This window comes from Eptesicus fuscus, chromosome 8, assembly GCF_027574615.1.
Source record: "Eptesicus fuscus isolate TK198812 chromosome 8, DD_ASM_mEF_20220401, whole genome shotgun sequence".
NCBI classification, from domain to species: Eukaryota; Metazoa; Chordata; class Mammalia; order Chiroptera; family Vespertilionidae; genus Eptesicus; species Eptesicus fuscus.
In genome coordinates, this window is record NC_072480.1 from 90,961,831 (window position 1) to 90,983,365 (window position 21,535).

General features: G+C 38.0%; 1 protein-coding gene across 1 annotated transcript in view; it reads left to right on the forward strand.

The window, feature by feature from the left end:
• TUSC3 (tumor suppressor candidate 3) overlaps positions 1-21,535 on the forward strand; it is a 105,444-nt gene that overhangs the window by 33,774 nt on the left and 50,135 nt on the right. The window contains exons 3-6 of the mRNA XM_008146221.3: positions 11,779-11,896; positions 16,220-16,360; positions 18,137-18,277; positions 18,397-18,486. Coding sequence (XP_008144443.1) covers positions 11,779-11,896; positions 16,220-16,360; positions 18,137-18,277; positions 18,397-18,486 — 490 coding nt within the window. The remainder of the gene's footprint in view (positions 1-11,778; positions 11,897-16,219; positions 16,361-18,136; positions 18,278-18,396; positions 18,487-21,535) is intronic.

Genomic DNA, 21,535 nt, shown 5'->3' on the forward strand with positions numbered 1-21,535 from the left:
TTAGCTCTAGTGGAAATGGAAGTTATTAGTGACATAGTCAATGAGAAATGCAAAACAGTTCTGTTCATAGGAGTTTACAGAAAGAGAATTTCAGTGTTCTGAAATTTTCAAGGAGGATCTCATCACAACCTAATAGTGAGTATACATAATAGGACATGGCTCACAGTGGGTAGAGAGGATAGTGAACAAAAGTATTTTGAAAAACAGCACTTCAGATGATTCCGAGTTCCTCTCCTAGCAAATTTGAGGACCAGGACTCAAGTGAGCATTAATACTGCTGTCAGAATTGGGCTAGCATGTATGGATAGGGAAGGTATATATATATATATCTATATATATATATATATATATATATATATATATATATGTGTGTGTGTGTGTGTGTGTGTGTGTGTGTGTGTGTGTGTGTGTATATATATGTGTGTGTGTGTGTATATATATCTTAAGGGATGCTGTGAAGCCCTAGGCAGGAAAAATACCACCTTAATTGACATTTTTGTGTAAGAGTTGTTTCCCCTAAAACTACAACATGTCTTTTGCCATGCTATAATACCAAATATGTTTTAGGAAAATCATTTCCTTGCACCTAAATATTGAATTAATTGAATTTCTATATTCACTACTGTGTGAAGAAATACATTTATTTGATGATTGTATTTCTGGCAGGTATAATCTAAAAATACCTTATTATCAAAGTATTTATTTCACAGTTACATATACTTATAAATATTTAGATAACATTAACCGTATTATACTGTTAAATGATTTTACTTAACATATTATGTTGTTAAATGAATTTTCAAATATGGACCCTTAATTTTGTTTGTTTGTTTATTGATCCTAAAGTGAGGAAGGGAGGTAGGGAGAGAGAAAGAAACATCATTTGGTTGCCTCCCACATGCACCCTGACTGAGGATTGAACCTGAAACCTGGGTATGTTTTTGGTGTATGTATGGGATGACACCCAACCAACCGAGCCACACTGGCCAGGGTTGGACCCTTAATTTTTTTAAATAACAGAGCTCAAAATAACCTTTATTTATTTGTTTGCTTATTGTAAGCTATCTATATAATTCTATATAATAAAAGCCTAAGCAACCATTATGGCGGAACAACCAGAACAACCGGTCGCTGTGATGCACACTGACCACCAGGGAGCAGACGCTCAATGCAGGAGCTGCCCCGTGGTGGTCAGTGCACTCCCACAGGGGAGCACCGCTCAGCCAGAAGTCGGGCTCACGGCTGGCGAGTGCAGCAGCAGCAGGAGCCTCTCCCACCTCCGGGGCAGCGCTAAGGAACAGTGAGTAGGCTGGCAGTAAGGAGCAAGGGGTCCCGGACTGCGAGAGGGATGTCCACCCCTACGAATTTTGTGCACTGGGCCTCTAGTTTTCTAATGCAATTTCATATTTTAGAGTAATTTAGATTTATGAGAGAAAACATTTGAAATAATTATAAAAAGTTAAAATAATTTGCAAATCAGTGTGGTGGTAGGTTGTTAGAGAAGGGAGAAAGAACAGGGGAAGCCTTGAAAAGGAATAAAAAATGTAGAGTCAATATATGATTCTCATACCCAGACATTCTGATTTAATTGCTTTGGGATGGCCCCAAGGCAATGACATTTACACAGACATGATCTCTGTAATTCCAGTATGTAACCAGTAGAGAGAAAGGGAAGATAAGAAGCAAGTTCATGATTCATAGTTTTTATTTGTTTTTCTTGAGGAGCAATGGGATTGGGAAGACTAGTTGGATGCCCATATAGTATTGAGGATCCCTTTTGAAACCAGAATACCCAGCTTCTTAGTGAGGAATCTAGAGTTAAACCATTTTCTGCCCCAATACTCAGCAATTTAAGAACAAGAAAACCTTCCTTAGGGGTTAGCATGTTTGGCTTATGGTGTAAAGGGGGTTAGGAAAGTGCTTTGAGAGTGCTAGTGATACAGTATTACTATTTGAAATGTGTGGTTATGGGTTCAAAGTTGGATGGGGGATCAAAGGAAGCCAGGGAACAGCTGATAAAGTAGATGTGAAATAATTAAGTTCTATTTTAATGAGAGTGAAGAACAGATTTTGTGTAAAAATAGGATGGGGTTGAAAATTAAGAAGATGTCATACAGGGTTTACTTAATAAATAATTTATAAGTAATTTACTGAAGTATAATATAGGTGATTGTTGATGTTGTAGAGAAACTTATAGGGCTGTGGTAATGTCTAGATTAAATCATGTGTACTGAAATTGTTCAGGGTGATAATGGAGTTGGAGAGGAAGAAAATTAACTGAGCTGATAGAGGGATGCCTTGGAGTTTGTTAGATGAGGATGATACATTTATATTATAGAGTAATAGAAATGTCAAAGGAAGATTTGTGGATGAGCATTGTTCTGAGATTTACTGTTATGGAGCCAAGAGAGTACTGTGACCCATAGGATAGTTGGCAGAGTAGATCAAAGAGATCTCAACTAAGAAAAGGTAAAGTGTTGAGAAAAATTATTCAATTATATTCTTATATATTCTGAATTTAGCCTCAAACGGAGTTGTGGATTCATTGAAAGAGATACCCTATCATAAGTAGCCATCTTTTTTTTTTTTTTTTTTTAACATGAATTAAATTCTAGGTTCTTAAGTGTCAATGAAATTTTGGGCCATTTTTTTTAAAATAAAACTGCTATAATTTTTATAATTCTGTAGAATATTTGTAAAAATTTATAGTTATAATTTTAAAATCTTTGTGCTTTCATTTGTGAGACTTCCTGTTTTTTCTTTAAGATATTTTCTTCTACAGTTAACGCACACTTAGATTCTCCAGTTGCTTTAGGCTGGTGAATGAGTTGTTGGCTTCCTTGTGAGCTCCTTGAGCAAATCATGCTGCTCTTCCTTCACACAGTCAGTTTATTCACAAATTTCAGAATTCAATTCTCACCTTCTTCAGTGCTAACATCAAACTCCTGGGCCAAATAAAGTTGTTAATTAAGACGACTCAATACAATTCTTACCTCCCTCCCATAAGTGTTAACTCCAACTTCCTTTATCAAATTGTATTAAAGGGAATATTACCCATAATTGCTAAATCTTTTAGATGTACTCTACCACAAAGTTACTCATCTCTTCCAGAAGTCACAAAAAATTCTGAGAACAAAATATCCTCTTCTAAGGTTATTACTGTGGATCAATAACTATAAGAAGAAAACGTCCAGGTGAAGGAAAATAAAAAAGTACTTGTAGAGTCATGCAGGATGCATGTATAACCAATGTTTTGTGATGTCTTGGAGATTGATATGCTATTAGACTCAAAATAAATGAAAATTTTAGTGATTAAAAAGGTATTTTATAAGTGAGTTGAGTAAATTGTTACATTAACATATTAAATGTTAAGTAGCTAACATCCATCTCATCTGATAAAATAAAATTGTTTACTATGTGTAAACTATTAGAGTTCTATGTTGTCATATATATAAATATGTGATATATATGACTATATACATATATACTAGAGACCTGGTACATGAAATTCGTGCATGGCAGGGGGTGTCCCTCAGCCCAGCCTGCACCTTCTCCAATCTGGGACCCCTCGAGGGATGTCTGACTGCCTGTTTAGTCGGACATCCCTCTCACAATCCAGGACTGCTGGCTCCCAACTGCTCGCCTGCCTGCCTTCCTGATTGCCCCTAACCGCTTCTGCCTGCCAGCCTGATCACCCCCTAACCACTCTCCTGCCAGTTTGATTGATGCCTAACTGCTCCCCTGCCAGCCTGTTTGCCCTTAACTGCCCTCCCCTACAGGCCTGGTCACCCCTAACTGCCCTCCCCTGCAGACCTGGTCCCCCCCAACTGCTCTCCTCTGCAGGCCTGGGTCCCCCCAACTGCCCTTCCCTGCAGGCCCAGTCGCCCCCAACTTCCCTCCTCTGCTGACCTGGTCACCCGTAACTATCCTCCCCTGCATGCTTGATCACCCCCAACTGCCTTCCCTTGCAGGCCTGGTCCCTCCCAACTGCCCTGCTGGCCTGGTCACTCACAACTGCCCTCCCTTGCAGGCCTGGTCCCTCCCAACTGCCCTCCCCTGCTGGCCATCTTGTGGCGGCCATTTTGTGTCCACATGGGAGCAGCCATCTTGTGTGTTGGAGTGATGGTCAATTTGCATATTACTCTTTTATTAGATAGGATAGAGGCTTGGTGCACGGGTGGGGCCAGCTGGTTTGCCCTGAAGGGTGTCCAGATCAGGGTGAGGGTTCCTTTAGGGCATGGGGCGGCCTGGGCAAGGGGCCTGTGGTGGTTTCCAGGCTGGCCATGCCCCCCTGGCGACCCAAGCGGAGGCCCTGGTATCTAGTATTTATTTATCTTCTATAATTAAAACTTTGTAGCCTTGAGTGGAGCCAAGACTCCTGCTTGCTCTGTGGCCGCAGCCATTTTTGTTGAGATTTATTTATCTTCTATAATTGAAACTTTATAGCCTTGAGTGGAGGCTTTGGCCAGCCAGGGTGTGTGGAAACTTGGCTTCCTCCATCGCCGGGGGCAACCCAAGCCTCCTGTTCGCTCTGTGGCCGCAGCCATCTTGGTTGGATTAATTTGCATACTCGCTCCTGATTGGCTGGTAGGCGTGGCTTGTGAGTGTAGTGGAGTGATGTTTAATTTGCACATTACTCTTTTATTAGATAGGATACTAATGGCCTGGTGCATGGATCCGTGCACATTGAAAGGAAATTAATTAGAAGAAATATTTTCATACCGCTATTCGCCCTTTCTCTATAATAGAAGTGTCAACCAAATTCACAATTGACAATGACATATGGAAACACACACGCGATTGGCGCCAGCGAGAGCTTTATATGTATCGTGCATGTGTGAGTCAATGTTTATTTTTAAATTGCCAGTGCGTGTCATATGTACCTGCAGGTCGGTTGGATACATATATATTAAAAAGGTATTTTATAAGTGAGTTGTGTGTATATATATATGTGTGTGTATATATATATATATATGTATATGTATGTGTGTGTGTGTGTGTGTGTGTGTGTGTGTATATATATATATAAAAAGACTGGAGGCCCATTGCATGAAATTCTTGCACTCAGGGAAGGTTCCTCATCCCAGCCTGCACCCTCTCACAGCAGTCTGGGAGCCCTCAGGGGATGTCCAACTGCCAGCTTAGGCCTGCTCCCTCTGGACATCATTAGCACTGCCATGGAGGCGTGAGCCCGGCTTCTGGCTGAGCGGTGCTCTGCCTGTGGTAGCACACTGATCACCAGGGGGCAGCTCCAGCATTGAGTGTCTGCCCCCCTGATAGAGCACATCATAGCGACCGGTCTGTCCGCCATTCGGTCGATTTGCATATTAGCCTTTTATTATATAGGACCGTGGTCAGCAAACTGCGGTCCACGAGCCACATGTGGCTCTTTGGCCCCTTGAGTGTGGCTCTTCCACAAAATACCATAGCCTGGGCGAGTCTATTTTGAAGAAGTGGCATTAGAAGAAGTTTAAGTTTAAAAAATTTGGCTCTCAAAAGAAATTTCAATCGTTGTACTGTTGATATTTGGCTCTGTTGACTAATGAGTTTGCTCACCACTGATATAGGACATATATATTCTTACTACTATAAAGGAGGTTAGGTCTGAAAAAATTCATTTTATAGATGAGAACCTCAAAGCTGAGAGATATGATTAACCCAGTCACACAGCTAATACCTGTCAGGGTTGGGATTTGTGGCTCTGGAGCTAATAGAGTTTAACGCTTTTTTAAAGTGTACACATTCATCATTGCCTTTATCCTGTGAACTGTAATTTGCATTTTGCTTTTGTGTTTCCAATTAAGATTATTAATTTTTAAGGGCAGGAATCCATCGCCAGCATTTATTAAACTCATTAGATCATGAAAAGCTTTTATTCAGGGTAACATCTCATAACAGGAACTGGCACGTTGGAGATAGCTGGCCAAAACTACGCAGAAAGAGCTATCAGCCTTTTGTTTCATTAAAGCGAGGTCATGTCTCTTATGAGATTAGATTTTTAAAGTGAGCACAGAAGGTGAAAATTGTGTATAGATAAAATTACCCTTGTACATCACTTAATGCTCTTGTAAGTGCTTGGTAAATGGTTTTGGAACTATAGCCCTTATCATTTCCTCTGTTCCTTAGATAATATTTCTCTATGGCCTTAATTATTGTCACCCTAATATGCCTGGCTACAAGAACAAAAGGTTTCACTTCTTTATGAAAGACTGGCAAACCCTCATGGCATTCACACATTCTTTGCCTAGTTTGGTTGAATCCAGGACCAGTTTAATATAAAGGATTTTCTAGGGTTATTGCTGAGCTCAATCTAGTTTATTATTTTTTAAGTTAAGGCATATGATATAACTTAACCATATTAAATTTCTTCCTTGGTGTTTCTTGCTGAGAGTGGATAACCCCAACTCTTTCCAGCAACCTTTCAATTGTCCGTGTTCCTTTTTAGCAGTCTCGAGCTCTTTCTGTTTTGTATATTATTTGTATATTAAGTCCAACATTAGTCCCCTATCTTAATTTCAAACTATAGAAAATTGAAACAGTAGTGCAAGGACACAGTCTACCTTTTACCAAGATTTACGAATTATTAACATTTTGACACATTTGATTTTGCTCTTCTAAGCATACATCAAACATGACTCACATATCAGCAAATGTACATATAATTGTTGGACGTCATGAAATATAACTGCCACATACTGAAGTATGCATCTTTTAAGAAAAGGGAATTCTTACCTTGCCATTATTATTTTTAAGTGAACTGACTGATTTCAATAAAGTATTGCTGTACTGTCCATATTTAAATTTTATATTTGTCTCCAAATGTTTTTTATAGCCTTTTCCTCCTATTTGGGATGTTGTCAAAGTTCATAAAGTACACTTGAATGTTAGATTTCTTTAGTTTCTTTTCACTTTTAAAATTCTTGTTTTAAAAAAGAATCCAGGCCAGTTGCCTTGTGTGGTGTCCCATGCTCTGGATCTGTCTGTTGTATGTTTCCTTGTGATTAAATGCAGTTATTACATTTTGCAGGAGTCCTATTGCAGTTATTTGTGTACTTATTGCATCGTCTCAGGAGGCACATAATGTTAAGTTCTTCAAATGCCAGTGATGAAATCTATCGCCTCATTAGGGTGATGATCTCCACATTTTGTATTGTTTAAACATGTCCTTTTTCCTGTGTAATAAGTACTGGGGGGAGGGGGATACTTTGAGATCTTGTAATTATCCTGTTTCTCAGTAACATTTCACCCAGTGATTGTAGCATCCATTGATAATCTTTGCCTAAATTTGCTACTGGTGATTGTGAAGTGATTTTTTTTTTTAAATTCTGTCAGTCCTTCTATATTAATTCCCTGAGCTGCTCAAAAGAGGAAAGAGAGGTGTAGGTAAAGCTCTCCTTTATAGGAATAGTATTTCAAAGGTTATTATTTTATTCACTAATTCATTACTATAGTTATTTTTCTTCATTATTCAAGTTACCCTAAATTTGACCTGCATGATGTTTCTCTATTAGTCTTTGCTTTCTGGCTTAACCAGATATTCTAAGCCTACTTTATTGTTTATCTGCAACAGTGACATCTTAGTTGGGAATGGTGTTGACAGTAGTAGATGCCAGTAGTAGCCCTGAGAGGAGGTCGTAGGGTAATGTAGTCAGTTTGCTAGAAATGGATGGGGACAATCCCTGACTAATATGGTCTCCTCCACAAAGTAAACAGGCCAAGTTCTGGTAAGAGTCCCAAGTCCAGTTTGTATTGCATCTTCTGCTTGAAATTGTACTCAGTTCCAGGTGGGTGCCTTGCAGTGGTAATTACAGTAGTGAAGTCAGGTAGCAATGGTGGTGATCTGTGTCTATAACTGTTTCTATTCTGCTTGTTCATTGTTTGTAGATATGTATTGATAGATACGTATACACTAGAGGCCCGATGCACGAAATTCGTGCACAGGGGGAGGGGAGGAGTCCCTCAGCCCAGCCTGCACCCTCTCCAATCCGGGATCCCTCTCGCAATCTGGAACCACTGGCTCCTAACCGCTGACCTACCTGCCTGCCTGATGTCCCTAATTGCTCCCCTGCTGGCCCAATCCCCCTAAGGGCTCTCCCCTCCTGGCCTGATTGCCCTAACTGCCCCTCCCTGCTGGCCTGATCCCCCTAACTGCCCTCCTCTCCTGGCCTGATACCCCTAACTGCCTATCTGCTCTCCCCTCCTGGCCTGATTCCCCTAACTGCCTATCTGCTCTCCCCTCCTGGCCTGATCCCCCTAACTGCCTATCTGCTCTCCCTTCCTCTCTGCGCCCTTCGTACCCCTGGTGCAGGCGTGCTGAGAGCTCTCTACCACGGGCCCCGTCCCCATCCTGATTGATCATTATGGGATGGTGTCCCAGACAATTTGCATATTCCTCTATTATTAGTATAGATTGCCAGGTTTATACTATTGTTTATAGTTTTGATCTTTTCTTCTTAAATAAGACCATTTAACATTTCATATGATACTGGTTTGGTTGTGATGTAAATACTTTTAGCTTTTTCTTGTCTGGGAAGGTCTTTATCTGTCTTTCGATTCTAAATTTGCAGGGTAGAGTAATCTTGGTTGTAGGTCCTTTCTATTCATCACTTTGAACATGTTAGAGTTGTTTCCTATGGAAAGGTAACTACTTAGGTCAGATAAAGGAAAATATAGATGTATAGGAACTACAGAGTATAATGAACTAATACATGAGAACTGTTGAATTTATCTTACCAAGTAGTGAATTAAGCAGAGTCTATTACAGTATGGTAGGGAACTGTTGATTTCTCAGCTCTTCAGAGGCATTGGGTCTATTTACTAGTAATATATTCCATTGTATTCAGTAAGATCCTGGGCATGTGTAGCACAACCAGAAAGAAACCACTCTGTTAAAATCTTTCTGTAGGGTGCTCTTTGCCAGCCAGTTTGTTTTTTTCTTCAGGACCATAATTAATAGGTTGTTCTGCTCACACTAGATCTCTCTTTATATCTATCACTGTCTATAGAAATTGATTAATGTGGGGTTTCATGATGACATACTTTGGAATCACCATGCAATATGTATTTATATACATATATACTTCATTATGAAATATGAGTATAAAAAGGATACCTTGGGATTTTGATATAAATCTGTTATTTTATAGGGCATTAAAGCTAAAAATTAATGTCATGGGGAATATATTAAATATATACAGCTACAGATGAGTTAATTCTTTTTAGTTTTACATAACCTTTAAAAATGATTATAATATAAAAAGTTATAGCATTTGGATTAAATGATTTTTTTCCTTCTTTCCATAATAAAAATGGAGAAGATTTTTTAGAACAGATTGATCAGAACTGTGCCCTGCAGACATTGCTTAAACCTTCCCTAATGTTTCAGTGCAACTTGACTGCCCTCTTCAGGTTAGAACAATTTACTGAAGTAATAAAATTAGGCCTAATAATCCTGTGAACTCCCAAAACGGAAAATATTTGTTTTAATTAACAATGTTGGAAAAATACTTACTTGACTGAAACATTGGGAGCATTTGTGATTTTCAGATTTCAATTTAGATGGCAGTGAAGTTTGAAGTGTGCTAATAAGCACTATTGATGCCTTACTTTGCTTGTTATAATGTCCAACCTGACACCAACATGTGCAAGAATCCAGTGAATTTCTTATTTGTCATTAGTTAGGATTCTTCTGTCCCCTACTAATCAGTAAGACGTTGGACTGAGGGGATAAGTGTAATAGAGTTAAGTTTAGAAAATAGAGTTTATGTTATTGGGGCACATTCTTTCTAATCAGTCTTTTATACTCTGAATAGATTTCATCAACATGAAATTCATATTTCTCAGGCTCATTGAATTATTTTTAATAACAAATCTGTTCAGTGACCCTACTGCTAGTAAATTACACCCAACAAAGGAAAGCCCCCATTTTCCTTGTCAGTATTTAGTTTTCTCTAAGTATTTTATTTGTGTTGAAAAATGTAATTTGCTTGGCTCCCCTAAATTCTCTATTTGAGGTAGATCTATTCCTAAGTGTAGAAAATTTTGCTGGTTACTTTGGTGCTCTAGTTTCTAAAGGAAAATATGTAAGAAATAGGTCATATCTTCATTTGTAGTCTATTTAAATAGCTTCATATGTTTTCCCAATTAGACCATTATAATAACACTAGAGGCCCGGTGCACAAATTCGTGCACAGGTGGTGTCTGGCCCACGCGGCTGGCCAGGGGGAGGGGCCGTGGGGGTTTGGTGGGCCAGCCCCGCCCCCTGGTCAAACTCTTGGTTGAACTCCAGGTAGAGAGGACAATTTGCATATTAGCCTTTTATTATATAGGATTCTGAGTGGTTTCCAAACATTTATTTTCTCTTCCTCTAACATATTATACACACTGTTGCCAGATACAGCTTTCTTAATTAGCATTTTGCATAATTCCCTTCCTTCAAAACACTCCTCATTGTTCACTGTTTACAGAATAAAGTCAAGGTCCTATTTATCTCTCCACCAGAAGAGAGCTTCCAGTCTTATTTTCTAACAGTGAACACATAATACATATTTCAGACGTGGTAGTCTTTGTTTACACTAATTCTGTTATCTTAATATTCTTTCTGTTCTTTCTTATAATTTTAGTTCCTCCATTCTTTTCTGAGTAGTTTTACATTTTATATTCACCTTGTCCAACTGCCCAAGTCCACTGTGATCTCGTCTTCCTCTATATTTCACATAGCACTATGACTTGCAACCTTTTAAAATACATATTTATCTTATTTATGTATTAGTATGTGTCTATTTCTTTCTCTAACAAGCTTCTTACAGGTGGGGACCTGAGATATACTTATTTATTATTGCAGCATATATTAAAATGCTGAATAAATAGCATTAATAATTAAGATCTAGATTCTGTATTTGCATATGAAATTGACATTAAGAACATGATTGATAGATAATTTAGTCATTACAACCTTTTAAGTCATGACCACTGTTCTTGACAAAGAGCATTTTAATTATGATGGTACATAGATTTAAAGTGTTTATTTTTTTCTCCCTAAGACCACCAATAAAGCAAATTAGACTTACAAGAGACATTATCTTGGGACTTAAATCTGACTAAGTGGACGTCAGTAGACTCTCCAGAGTTCAGAGTTTCTAGTGATTCATTAGCTTTAGGGTATAAGTGATATATTGTCTATTTAGAAAAGTATATTATTCACCATCACCAACTTTATTTAATGCCTGTTCTCTACTGGGTCCCAGCCATTGAACAATCAATGTGTAAACATAATATGCATAATACGATACAGATACATACTTAAAATAAGTAGCACTACACAGTAACAGAATTTTCATTTCAGACAGTTACCTGAACAAGTATGGTAGGGGTAGAGATGGGAATGACTTCTGGCTGGGACCCGGTAGAGAACAGGCATTAAATAAAATTGACTTCTGAAGGAGAGGCAGCTTTTGAAAGAAGTGAGGGCATTCCAAACAAAGGATTTAATGCTTAAAGAATGAGCATGTGATGTCATAAATATGTCCATGATTCATGTGGCTCTATAGCAGTAAACCTTTATTAATGAACAATAAAATTTGAATTTTATGTAATTTTCACATCATGGAATATTTCACCTTTTTATTTTCTACGACCAATTAAAAATATAAAATATATTCTTAGCTTGCTTTTCATATAAAAACTGGCCACTTCTTTCCCTAGAATTGCCTGTTTTATTAACAGCTTTGTTAGTGCTTAAATACTGATGTTTCTACTCTGCTCCATTGTTCTTATCAGACAAGCTAATGAAGAATATCAAATCCTGGCTAACTCCTGGCGCTATTCATCTGCTTTCTGTAACAAACTCTTCTTCAGTATGGTGGACTATGATGAGGGGACAGATGTTTTTCAACAGGTAAAAGTTGTATTTTCTTTTGCTAATATGTTTAATAGAGTTGGTTATGGCTGATATGTTTTGTTTGCCTGATACACATACCATTTATTAAGTTAATAAATACAGTAGCAGTTATAATAAATTGTTTGTTGCGATTAAAATACAGCTAATGTTATTTTTATCATTGAATAGTGTTTGCCATTAGCAAGTACGGTAAACACATTTTAACTTTTGGATTGTGGAGGAAATGTGTTTTGTCATCATGCAATGGTGGTTTACATGCATTAACCTTATTTTGATATTTAATTGAATGTGGTTTAAGGTAGTATTGTACATAAATGTATGAAATTTTATTTAAAATTTAGTGTTTTAATCTTCTTTCCTTATGGCAGATATAACTTCATATACAAAATATTAAATATTTTTTGCAAAGTCTATTTTCTTTTATAGACCTAATAGTGTCCCTCCCAAATTCATATGTTGAAGCCCTAACCCCATGTGACCATTTTTTGGAGATTGGACCTTAAGGAGGTAATTAACATAAAATGAGGTCATAAGGATGGGACTCTATTCCAGTAGGTCCTCATTTAACCCTAATTACCTCCTTAAACTGGTGTCTGCGGAGGACACCACTTCCTAGATCTGGTTGTGAGGAAGAGACACGAGGAGTATATGTGCACAGACATAAAGCCATGTGAGGACACAAAGAAGATGGCCACTTTCCAACCAGGAAGACAGGTCTGACTAGCAACAAATCTTCCTGAAGCCTCGGTCTTAGACTTTCAGCCTCCAGAACTGTGAGGAAATAAGCTTCTGTCATTTAAGCCACCCCATCTCTGGTATTGTGTTACAGCAGCTGAGCAGACTAATAGGTTGTCATCTAGTCTTCTCCATAGAGCAAGGTACAGAATTGTGGTATAAGGATGCTAGTTGTCATCAATTTGTGTCATTGTCATTGCTAACAGCAAGGAGTTATGTTCCAAGGACTCTTTTTAGTGCTTCATGTATATTCTTTCATTTAACTTCCCAATGACCCACTGAGAAAGGTATTGTTATCTGTATTTCACAGATCAGGAAATTAAGGTATGGCAAGGTGAAGTCCTTGTGGGAGGTTATAAAGCTAGTGCAATGTGGAGCTAGAATTTAAGTTCAGCACTCTGGTTCCCAGAGTTCTAGCTCGTACCCTGCAGTTATTAATGTTTATCTGCTTGATAGGTGCCTTTCAAATGTAAAACTTATTGCAGTGCCAGGCATTGATTAGTTTGAGTATCTTGGTCTATTTTATTTTTCTCACATAGGACACTCTGGCATAATGCTTTGCCAGGTTATGGAGAAGCATTTAGTTTTGTCAGGAGTTTAGCTCACTAACTGGAAAGGGTCCTTAGTGAGTTTTTTGCTTATTTGCTCCCAGATTATTTATTCATCTTTGCCAGTTTCTAATTGAATAAGATAAATTCCCTCTTTTGCCTTCAGTACCCTTTACCCTTGGTCTTTCTTTTAGTATGCTTGTTTCTTTCTCCATAAGTTTATTTTGCATTTTGGGAATATTTATTTTTGTTCATATATTCAATCAAATATTGAGCAATGAACTTCCTTATAAAGGAAAATTACAGTACTATAAGAACCACATATTCCTTCCTATAATTTATAGGTTTCTATAGAATCTCATAATTGTTCTTAGAGGTCATCAGATGGAAGAAGTGCTCTTCGTTATATATGTGACTCCTCTCTACCATATATAGGCAATAGTCATCCAGGCCCAATCTGACTGCTAGAGCAAAAGCTTCAAGCTCAAATGTCTGTCCTGGACAGACATTAAACTAAGCAAAGAGAGTAGGTTGGATTGGTGTCATTTTGTTATGGTATATCTTTGTTTATGTACATACTTAGCCTATTTAACACATTAGTTATTCACTTGCATGAGAAAATATGCTCTCTCTACTTATTACAACAAAGTCTTTCTTTGTCTTTTAAAAAAAATAGATCTTCAATGGAGCCATATATTTTGCTGTTCTCCTAACTACTGTAAGAAATAAAATCAGCTACACGCCATGCAGCTGATCCTTGGCTCACTGTTGAGGAAATAGTATGGTGTGGGTGGGGACTGCAGCAAATTGAGGAGCCACAGCCCAGCTCCAAAACTGAAGAAATGCAAGCCCCATCTAGATGTGGTTTTCAAGAAGAGATCCAAATACAATTTCTCTATCTTTAAAATATTGGCAGCTAATTCAAATTAAACAAAACTGTGAGACCAAGTAAGCCTATTTTGTGCTGGCAGTGACTTTAGGCTGCCAATATATAACCAGATGGCTGTATGGTTAGAGATAATCATTGAAATCTTTTATATTATATGCTTTAAACTTTAAGTTTGGCATAGATATGAGAGCTGAAGTCAAGACTGTTTTAAATTGAAAAATTTCCTCAGGCTAATTTTGATTCAGCAGAATTACGAATATAGAACCGCTTTGTCTTTTCCAAAACCTAGCCCCTGGCTTAGCAATGAGTTTTCATGTTTAAATGCAGAAAAGTATAAAAGTTATAGCAGTTAATGATTTTTATGGGTAATTATAATCCACACAAAAACAGAATTATATATTTTGTTTGACATGAGAACCACTTAGAGATTTTTAATGCTTAATGTTTTCTTCTCATCAATTATTTAATCACATTTTGTTAAAGTACTCTCTCTAAACTGATGCTTTAAAGCACTGTCAGCAATATTGTGGTGTTGGAATACAATATTAATAACAAGTGCAGAAATTTGGCGATTCTTTGCTCGCCGGGGACTTGCTGGGCAAGTAACTTCAATTCCATGTGATTCCTGTGCAGTGGCTGAGGCTAAGTGCCTGACAACAGGCCAAGGAGTTAATGAACATGGTGTGTGAGGAGGAGCTCTGGACTAGAAAGCAGGCCTGCACTGTACCCTGCTTTACTGTAGCCTTGGGGAATTTGTACCTTTTAATTAAGATGAAAACTTTGAATTATATGACTTTTTTAGCTTTAAAATTCTAGGATGTTAAGCCTTAGTTGGGTTTTGTGATTGTTCCACTGCAGAGACTTCCTTCCTTGAAATCTTCTATTTCCATGTTGGCTGTAGCTATCCCTTGTGCATCTGTCAGGGAAACACACATGAACACAGTCAGGAGTGGGAGAAAACGGGGAAGAAAGGAACCTGTGACTGTGTTTTGTTCCACTTAACAAACATTAATTAAATGTCCACAACATGCATCCCACTGCTGGATCTTTACCTCGATGTGAACCGTGCTTTTATGGGAAATGCTGATCTATAGTTCAAGTCATGGCCGAAAATCCCTTGGCTTTTAATTTGTGACATTTGTCGTAATTCCTGGGCAGCAATAATTTAATCTGTATATATTTTTGCAGTTTTCTCCTCAATGCAAATTCATCTAATATTTGTTTTCAGATATTTTATTATTAATAAGCACCATTTATACTATACTAATATTTTACTCAGTACACTTTTCGAATAGAAATTGCATTTAGAAAATAATAATGAGATATAACCATTTTTAAGACAGTTGAATTAATAGAGAAGTTAAACAGAAAAAGACTATCATTGTGGATTTCTGCTTCAGTCTGGTAAATTCAGATTGTTTAGAGCAAAAATGTTGGCTTCTGTAACAGTCATCAGAATTTTTAAAGTTTAAAGAGAGGTCAATCTACTTATAATTTGTTTGAAATTAATTCATAATCTATATATATAAAAGCCTAAGTGTCCATCCGACCAGTATCTATAATGGGCAATGACCACGAGGGGGCAGGAGCTGCTGAGCTGTGGTTCTCTGGGGAAGCACCTGGAACCAGAGAAGAGGGAGCCCGATTCCAGGGTGCGTCACCTGAGAACTGCCCTCTCGCAATCCAGGATCCCTTGGGAGATGTCGGATAGTTGGTTTTGGCCCGATCCCCACAGGACATTCTGTGCACCGGGCCTAGAGTATATTTATATTCATCAAATGCCAGTACTTTTTCTCAAGAAGTAGAATAGTCCATGCACTGACAAATTGCAATATTTCTGTTTTGCACTTTGAATTACTTCATATTTTACTCTAATTATGGAATTTAAGGTAGAAAAAGAATGAAATAGCTGATAGAATATGAATGATGTCCGTTGAATGTGGAGGTTCAGCACACAGCCTAATTTATAAGTTCTTTTTACTCAGTAGTGCCTTAAGGTGAGTAAAACAGTAATTAAGTTCTGGAAAGCCACTGGGTTTTCTCGAATAAATGCTATCTTTCCAAAATTCATGGAGAAAAATACATGAGCTGTTAGATGGACACTATATGAAGATATTATATTTAGCGTTATGCTTTTCTGTTTTATAGCTCAACATGAACTCTGCTCCTACATTCATGCATTTCCCTCCAAAAGGCAGACCCAAGAGAGCTGATACTTTTGACCTTCAAAGAATTGGATTTGCAGCTGAACAGCTTGCAAAGTGGATTGCTGACAGAACGGATGTTCATGTATGTATTTCTCCCCCACAGTTTTAAATAATAGGCTAATTAGCTTGGTTTGTTAGAGCATTGTAATAAGGCGACAGGATTTTTAAAATTTCTCTCTGCAGCATTTTCCCTTACTTAGAGAAAACTGTCTCATAGCTATCCTATATAATAAAGAGATAATATGCAAATTGACCCTCACACCATCACAAGATGGCTGTGCCCACAGTGGAGGCGGGACTTGACGGGGGTGGTGCCGGCCAGGTCTGGGTCTCATGGGATTTTGAGGTGCATGTGGGTGGGTGGAGACTTGACTCTGGGTCCCACGGTGTGCCCCAGACTCTGACAGGAGGAAGGTTTTCATATCCATTTTACTAATTTTCTTTCATCTCTGACACTTCTATTATAGAGAAAGGGTAAATAGCAATATTAAAATATTTCCTCTAATCAATTCCCATTTAATGTGCATGAATTTCGTGCACCAGGCCACTAGTAAGCTATAAATTAGGTGAATTTAAAATATCATTATTCTAAAAATCATTTAAGAATTATTAAATTGTATGTGAGGCGCAAAGTAATTTCAGAGGCTAAAAAATATACTGAATGTTACTCAGTGGTATTAATAATCAATTTCTAATTAGAAAGCTAAATGTATAATTTTTATCTATTATTTGGGCAGATACAAATGTGATAACATCTTCTTTTCATGAGCCATGTAAGAAAATGCTACACTTAAACTGTTCTTGGCACTGCAAAGTGGTATAACTATTCTGTGTCATATCTTTATTTCATGTCATTTAACTTAAGGAAATAATCAAGGATGATTTAAACCAGCAGTCGCCAACCTTTCAGACCTCGTGGACCACCAGTGGTCCTTGGACCATGAGTTGATGATCACTAATCAATTACTTAGCCATAAAACTCTTTTTTAAAAGAGGAAATCACTGTATAAGTTACAGGCATACAGTTTTATAATACATCACTTGTATATTGCATTGTGTGCACACCACCCAAAATCTTGTATCCTTCTGTCATCATATATGCATATATATAAATAAAATGTGGTATACGCATACAATGGAGTATTCACCCTTAAAAATAATGAAGTATGGACCTATGCTACAACAAGGGTAAACCTTGAAAACATTATGCTAAGGGAAAGAAACCAGTAACAAAAGACCACATATTATATGAAAGTCCAGAATAGGGTAAATCTATAGCAACAGAAAGTATACTAGTGGTTGCTTAGGGCTAGAGGGAGGGTAAAAGGAATAAATGCTAAAGGGTATGGGGCTTCCTATTGAAATGATTGTAATTTTCTGATTCTGACTTCTGGTTGCATATATCAATAAATATGCTAAACTGAATTGTACAGTTTGAGTAGTAAATTGTATGCTATGTGGATTATTTATCAATAAAACTGTTTTTAAGAAGCCTTTTTACAAAGGTCCCAATTTGAAATAATACAGAATTATGCTCCCATCTCACCTTTACTCTTTGCCATATGATCCCATGTTCCCTGGATTAATCACAACAGCTCTGGGTGGAATATGCAAAAGTAGTTTCACATGTTTAACTGTAATCACCTACAATGAAGAGCAAGACCTTTTACATTGCCATGATGTTTCAAGGTAGATATTTTTTACTTACAAGGAGTAAAAAGTATGTTAGTGCAAGGTCTGAAAGTAAGGTGTCCCCTTTCTAAATTATCTGTAGTGAAGATTAGAAGGACTTAGAATGTGGTCAGGAGAAAAAGTTGGTATTTTTCTTTCACTTAAAGTTTTCATTGCATTTTTGCAGATTCGAGTCTTCAGACCACCCAACTACTCTGGCACCATTGCTTTGGCCCTGTTAGTGTCACTTGTTGGTGGTTTGCTCTATTTAAGAAGGAACAACTTGGAGTTCATCTATAACAAGACTGGTTGGGCCATGGTATCTCTGGTATGTTATCACATTGTACTTTCCCCCCTATATTTTGTAAAACAGTGTAAGTTGTATAATGTTAACAGAATGAGCCAGATTGTGACTATAATGGAAACACATCGCACCCTGTCTTTCAGTGTATAGTCTTTGCTATGACTTCTGGTCAGATGTGGAATCATATCCGTGGACCTCCCTATGCTCACAAGAACCCGCACAATGGACAAGTGGTAGGTGCACTTCCTAAGCATCCATACTCTGAACTGCAATTCTGTTCATTTAGGAACCAGGAAGTAGGTTTAGTGTTTAGGAAGTAAGGGTTGTATATGTGAATCTGAGTTCTTTCCTCATTTGCTACCTCTGCCATGTTAAACATAATATAGAATATATATTGGGTTTCCCTTTTTTTAGTGTCAGGACTGCTTTAATTTTGATTTAAAAATCAGCCAATGTACCTACATCAAATTTATATGCATAAGCTGTTTTTCTACTTATATATTATTGCCACAGCAGTATTGATGGTCACAAGAGGAAATAGGAATAGATGTAGACAAATTGGTGAAAACCTAAAATGAACTTCAAAGTTCATAAGCACAAAAATTGTGTGCCAGTGTCCATTTCCATTGATCCGGATGGTAATGGGAGTTCTGTGCTTTGGCATTTAGGTTTAATAGCTGCACTTGGTAATGTTGTTGTCTGTTTTGCATTTTGATGAATCCCTCTCTGCATTTAACAAGGCATGGCATCTCTCCTTGTCCCCTTTCTTACCAGAGCCTTTTGTGTTCTGACTCATGCCTTGATGGCTCTATCGAGCTACTAGTGGGGAACACGGAGTGATCAGAGAGTCCACTGTTGGGCTAAAGCATGCAAAACCAGGGCTTTTTCTGTGGAACACCATTAAGTCATGTTGTAGAAACGTAAGATTCACAGCCACTGCTATTTCTTCCACATGTTTAACTATGGAACCCGGTAGCATTTAGGTGCAACATTTCTTCATTTGTAAAATATCAAAGTAGATATAGTTTATAAAGTAGATATAGTTTATGTTCCAAGGCCACATTAAACATCACTGCCTTCATAGATTGGCTGTCTTTCAGGAAGAAGTGAAGGTATGTTTGGGCTGTAAAACTCATGTTATGCAACCAAGGATGCACCCTCCCTCCTTCCCAGGGTGTCACAGCTGTGGGACAAGTACCCACTAAGGGAGCTAGTGGTAGGGCGAGGGGTGCTGCCAAACGCCCTGCCGTGCGAAGGGCAGCCCCCAACAAAGGGTCATCAGGCACAAAACGTAAGTGTTAAAAAGGAGAGACCTTGGTGTAGGGCTAGAGAACCTTAGTAAAATTTGTCATACTATTTTGCAGCCAAGGATATCATCTCATCTAGCAGATATACCCCAAGGATGACTTTATAAAAGTGTTTTATATGGAATATATAAAACAGTGATATTGTTTTATATTCCATCTTAGGATCACAGTGATATATATACCCGTATTTTCCGGCGTATAAGGCGACTGGGAGTATAGAATATTTTCCTGGGTTAAAAAGTCGTCTTATACGCCGGAAAATACAGGTGTATATATATATATCACTGTGATCCTAAGCACTGGTTACTTCCATATATATATGGTTTAATGTTTAGAATGATTGTAGACATTGAATGTCATCAGTAAATATGACTGATGTAAGTAGTTTGGGTATAATAGTGTTCTTTAACATACCTTAATAAACATGATTTAATCTGTGCCATTTTACACACTTATAAAAGGTTTATGTTAAGAGCAAACTCTTTGCCTTTCTCTTTGCCTGAATACTTCAGAATAAACAGGGAAAGAAAACAAGGTTGAGTTCGTCCCAAGCTCTGCCTCTTCCAGTTATACTATTTGGGGGAAGTTACTTAGTCTGTCTGTTCTTCTATAAAACAAGTCTAATACAGCTCGTCTTACCTTGCAGTTGTCTGTGAGATAAAATATGATATTACGTGTATTAGCACTTCTAAAAGTCTTCGTGAGGGTTCTTCTCAAAGACAGTGATTCAGGGGATGATAGTTTATATCAGAGGAGAAGGAAACATGGGGTAGAAGGGGAAAACTGAGTCCAGAAAGGGAAAGCAGTCAAAAAAGTATCCGTTAGTGCTGGGGATCTCCGGGAGCCAGTGTCGAACAAGTGGCGAGGGCAGCTGGGTATTTCTATGCCGCCTCTCCTCAGCCACTTGCTGAGCGCCCTTTCCCTGGGACGGCATTACTGCCCCCCACTGGTGGCCGTCAGCCATGGAAGAAATCCAGCAGCCAATGCCATGCTGGTGGTGGGGGCCAGGCTGAAGGTGTAGGGGCCAGAGAACACACAGGGCACACACAGGCAGTGTACACTGCAACGCCCAGTGATGTGCTAGCTTTATTCTTTTCTAGTTGATTCCAAAGCAAAGGAAAGACGTTGAGAAGAACTATACTTCTGAATTGGTGGTGTTAAGATACCATGCTCTGCAAGAAATAGCAACAAGTAGTACTCAAAATGTCTCACCAATCGTGGGTAATTTTTTAAGCCAATGTCATATGTCTTGTAAACAATCCTGCAAATGTAAAAAAGTGTACATATAGTTAAAGAGTATCCATCAGAAATGATATTATTCTTAGTACACATTGTAACAATTCTTATGCAGATGAAGAGATTATGTGTTTCCTTATAGTAGGTTTGTTATTGATGCTCCGGCAACAGGGCCTGTGTTTTGCATTGCATTTTCGAGAAGTGGTATGTATGACAGTCCTCTGAGCTAGTCGCCCCTACTGCCCACTCGCCTCAGAACCAGCAGTATACTCTCAGGGACACGTTGGCCAGAATGGGTAAGAGTTTTTGGTCATGAACTGAATCGATGCATAATGAACCTATGTCTTCTCTGGACTAGTGATTCTAGCTTGACTAGTTATGTTTTCTAACTAGACTGAACTAACTAGATCAGGCAGGGTGGATAAGACAGGGGGATGTTGTTGGGTCTTCATTTAGCTATTTGTTTTAAAAATATTAAACATATTCATATGCTAATTGTGGAATAAAACATGTCTAGATGAATCTAAAAATGCTACCAGAATAAGTTTCACTGTATTGAACTTAAAATCTAAATTAATACAGAGAAAGAAAAGGAATAGTGCCGGCAGTATGGTGCTGTGCTGATTGCAAGCCTATTTGTTTGTTCCTATTAAGATGCTACGAAATGACACAAGTACTAATGGTCCACTTAACAGCATAAAAGTCATCACAGAAGCAGCCATTACTGGGTAACTAAAGG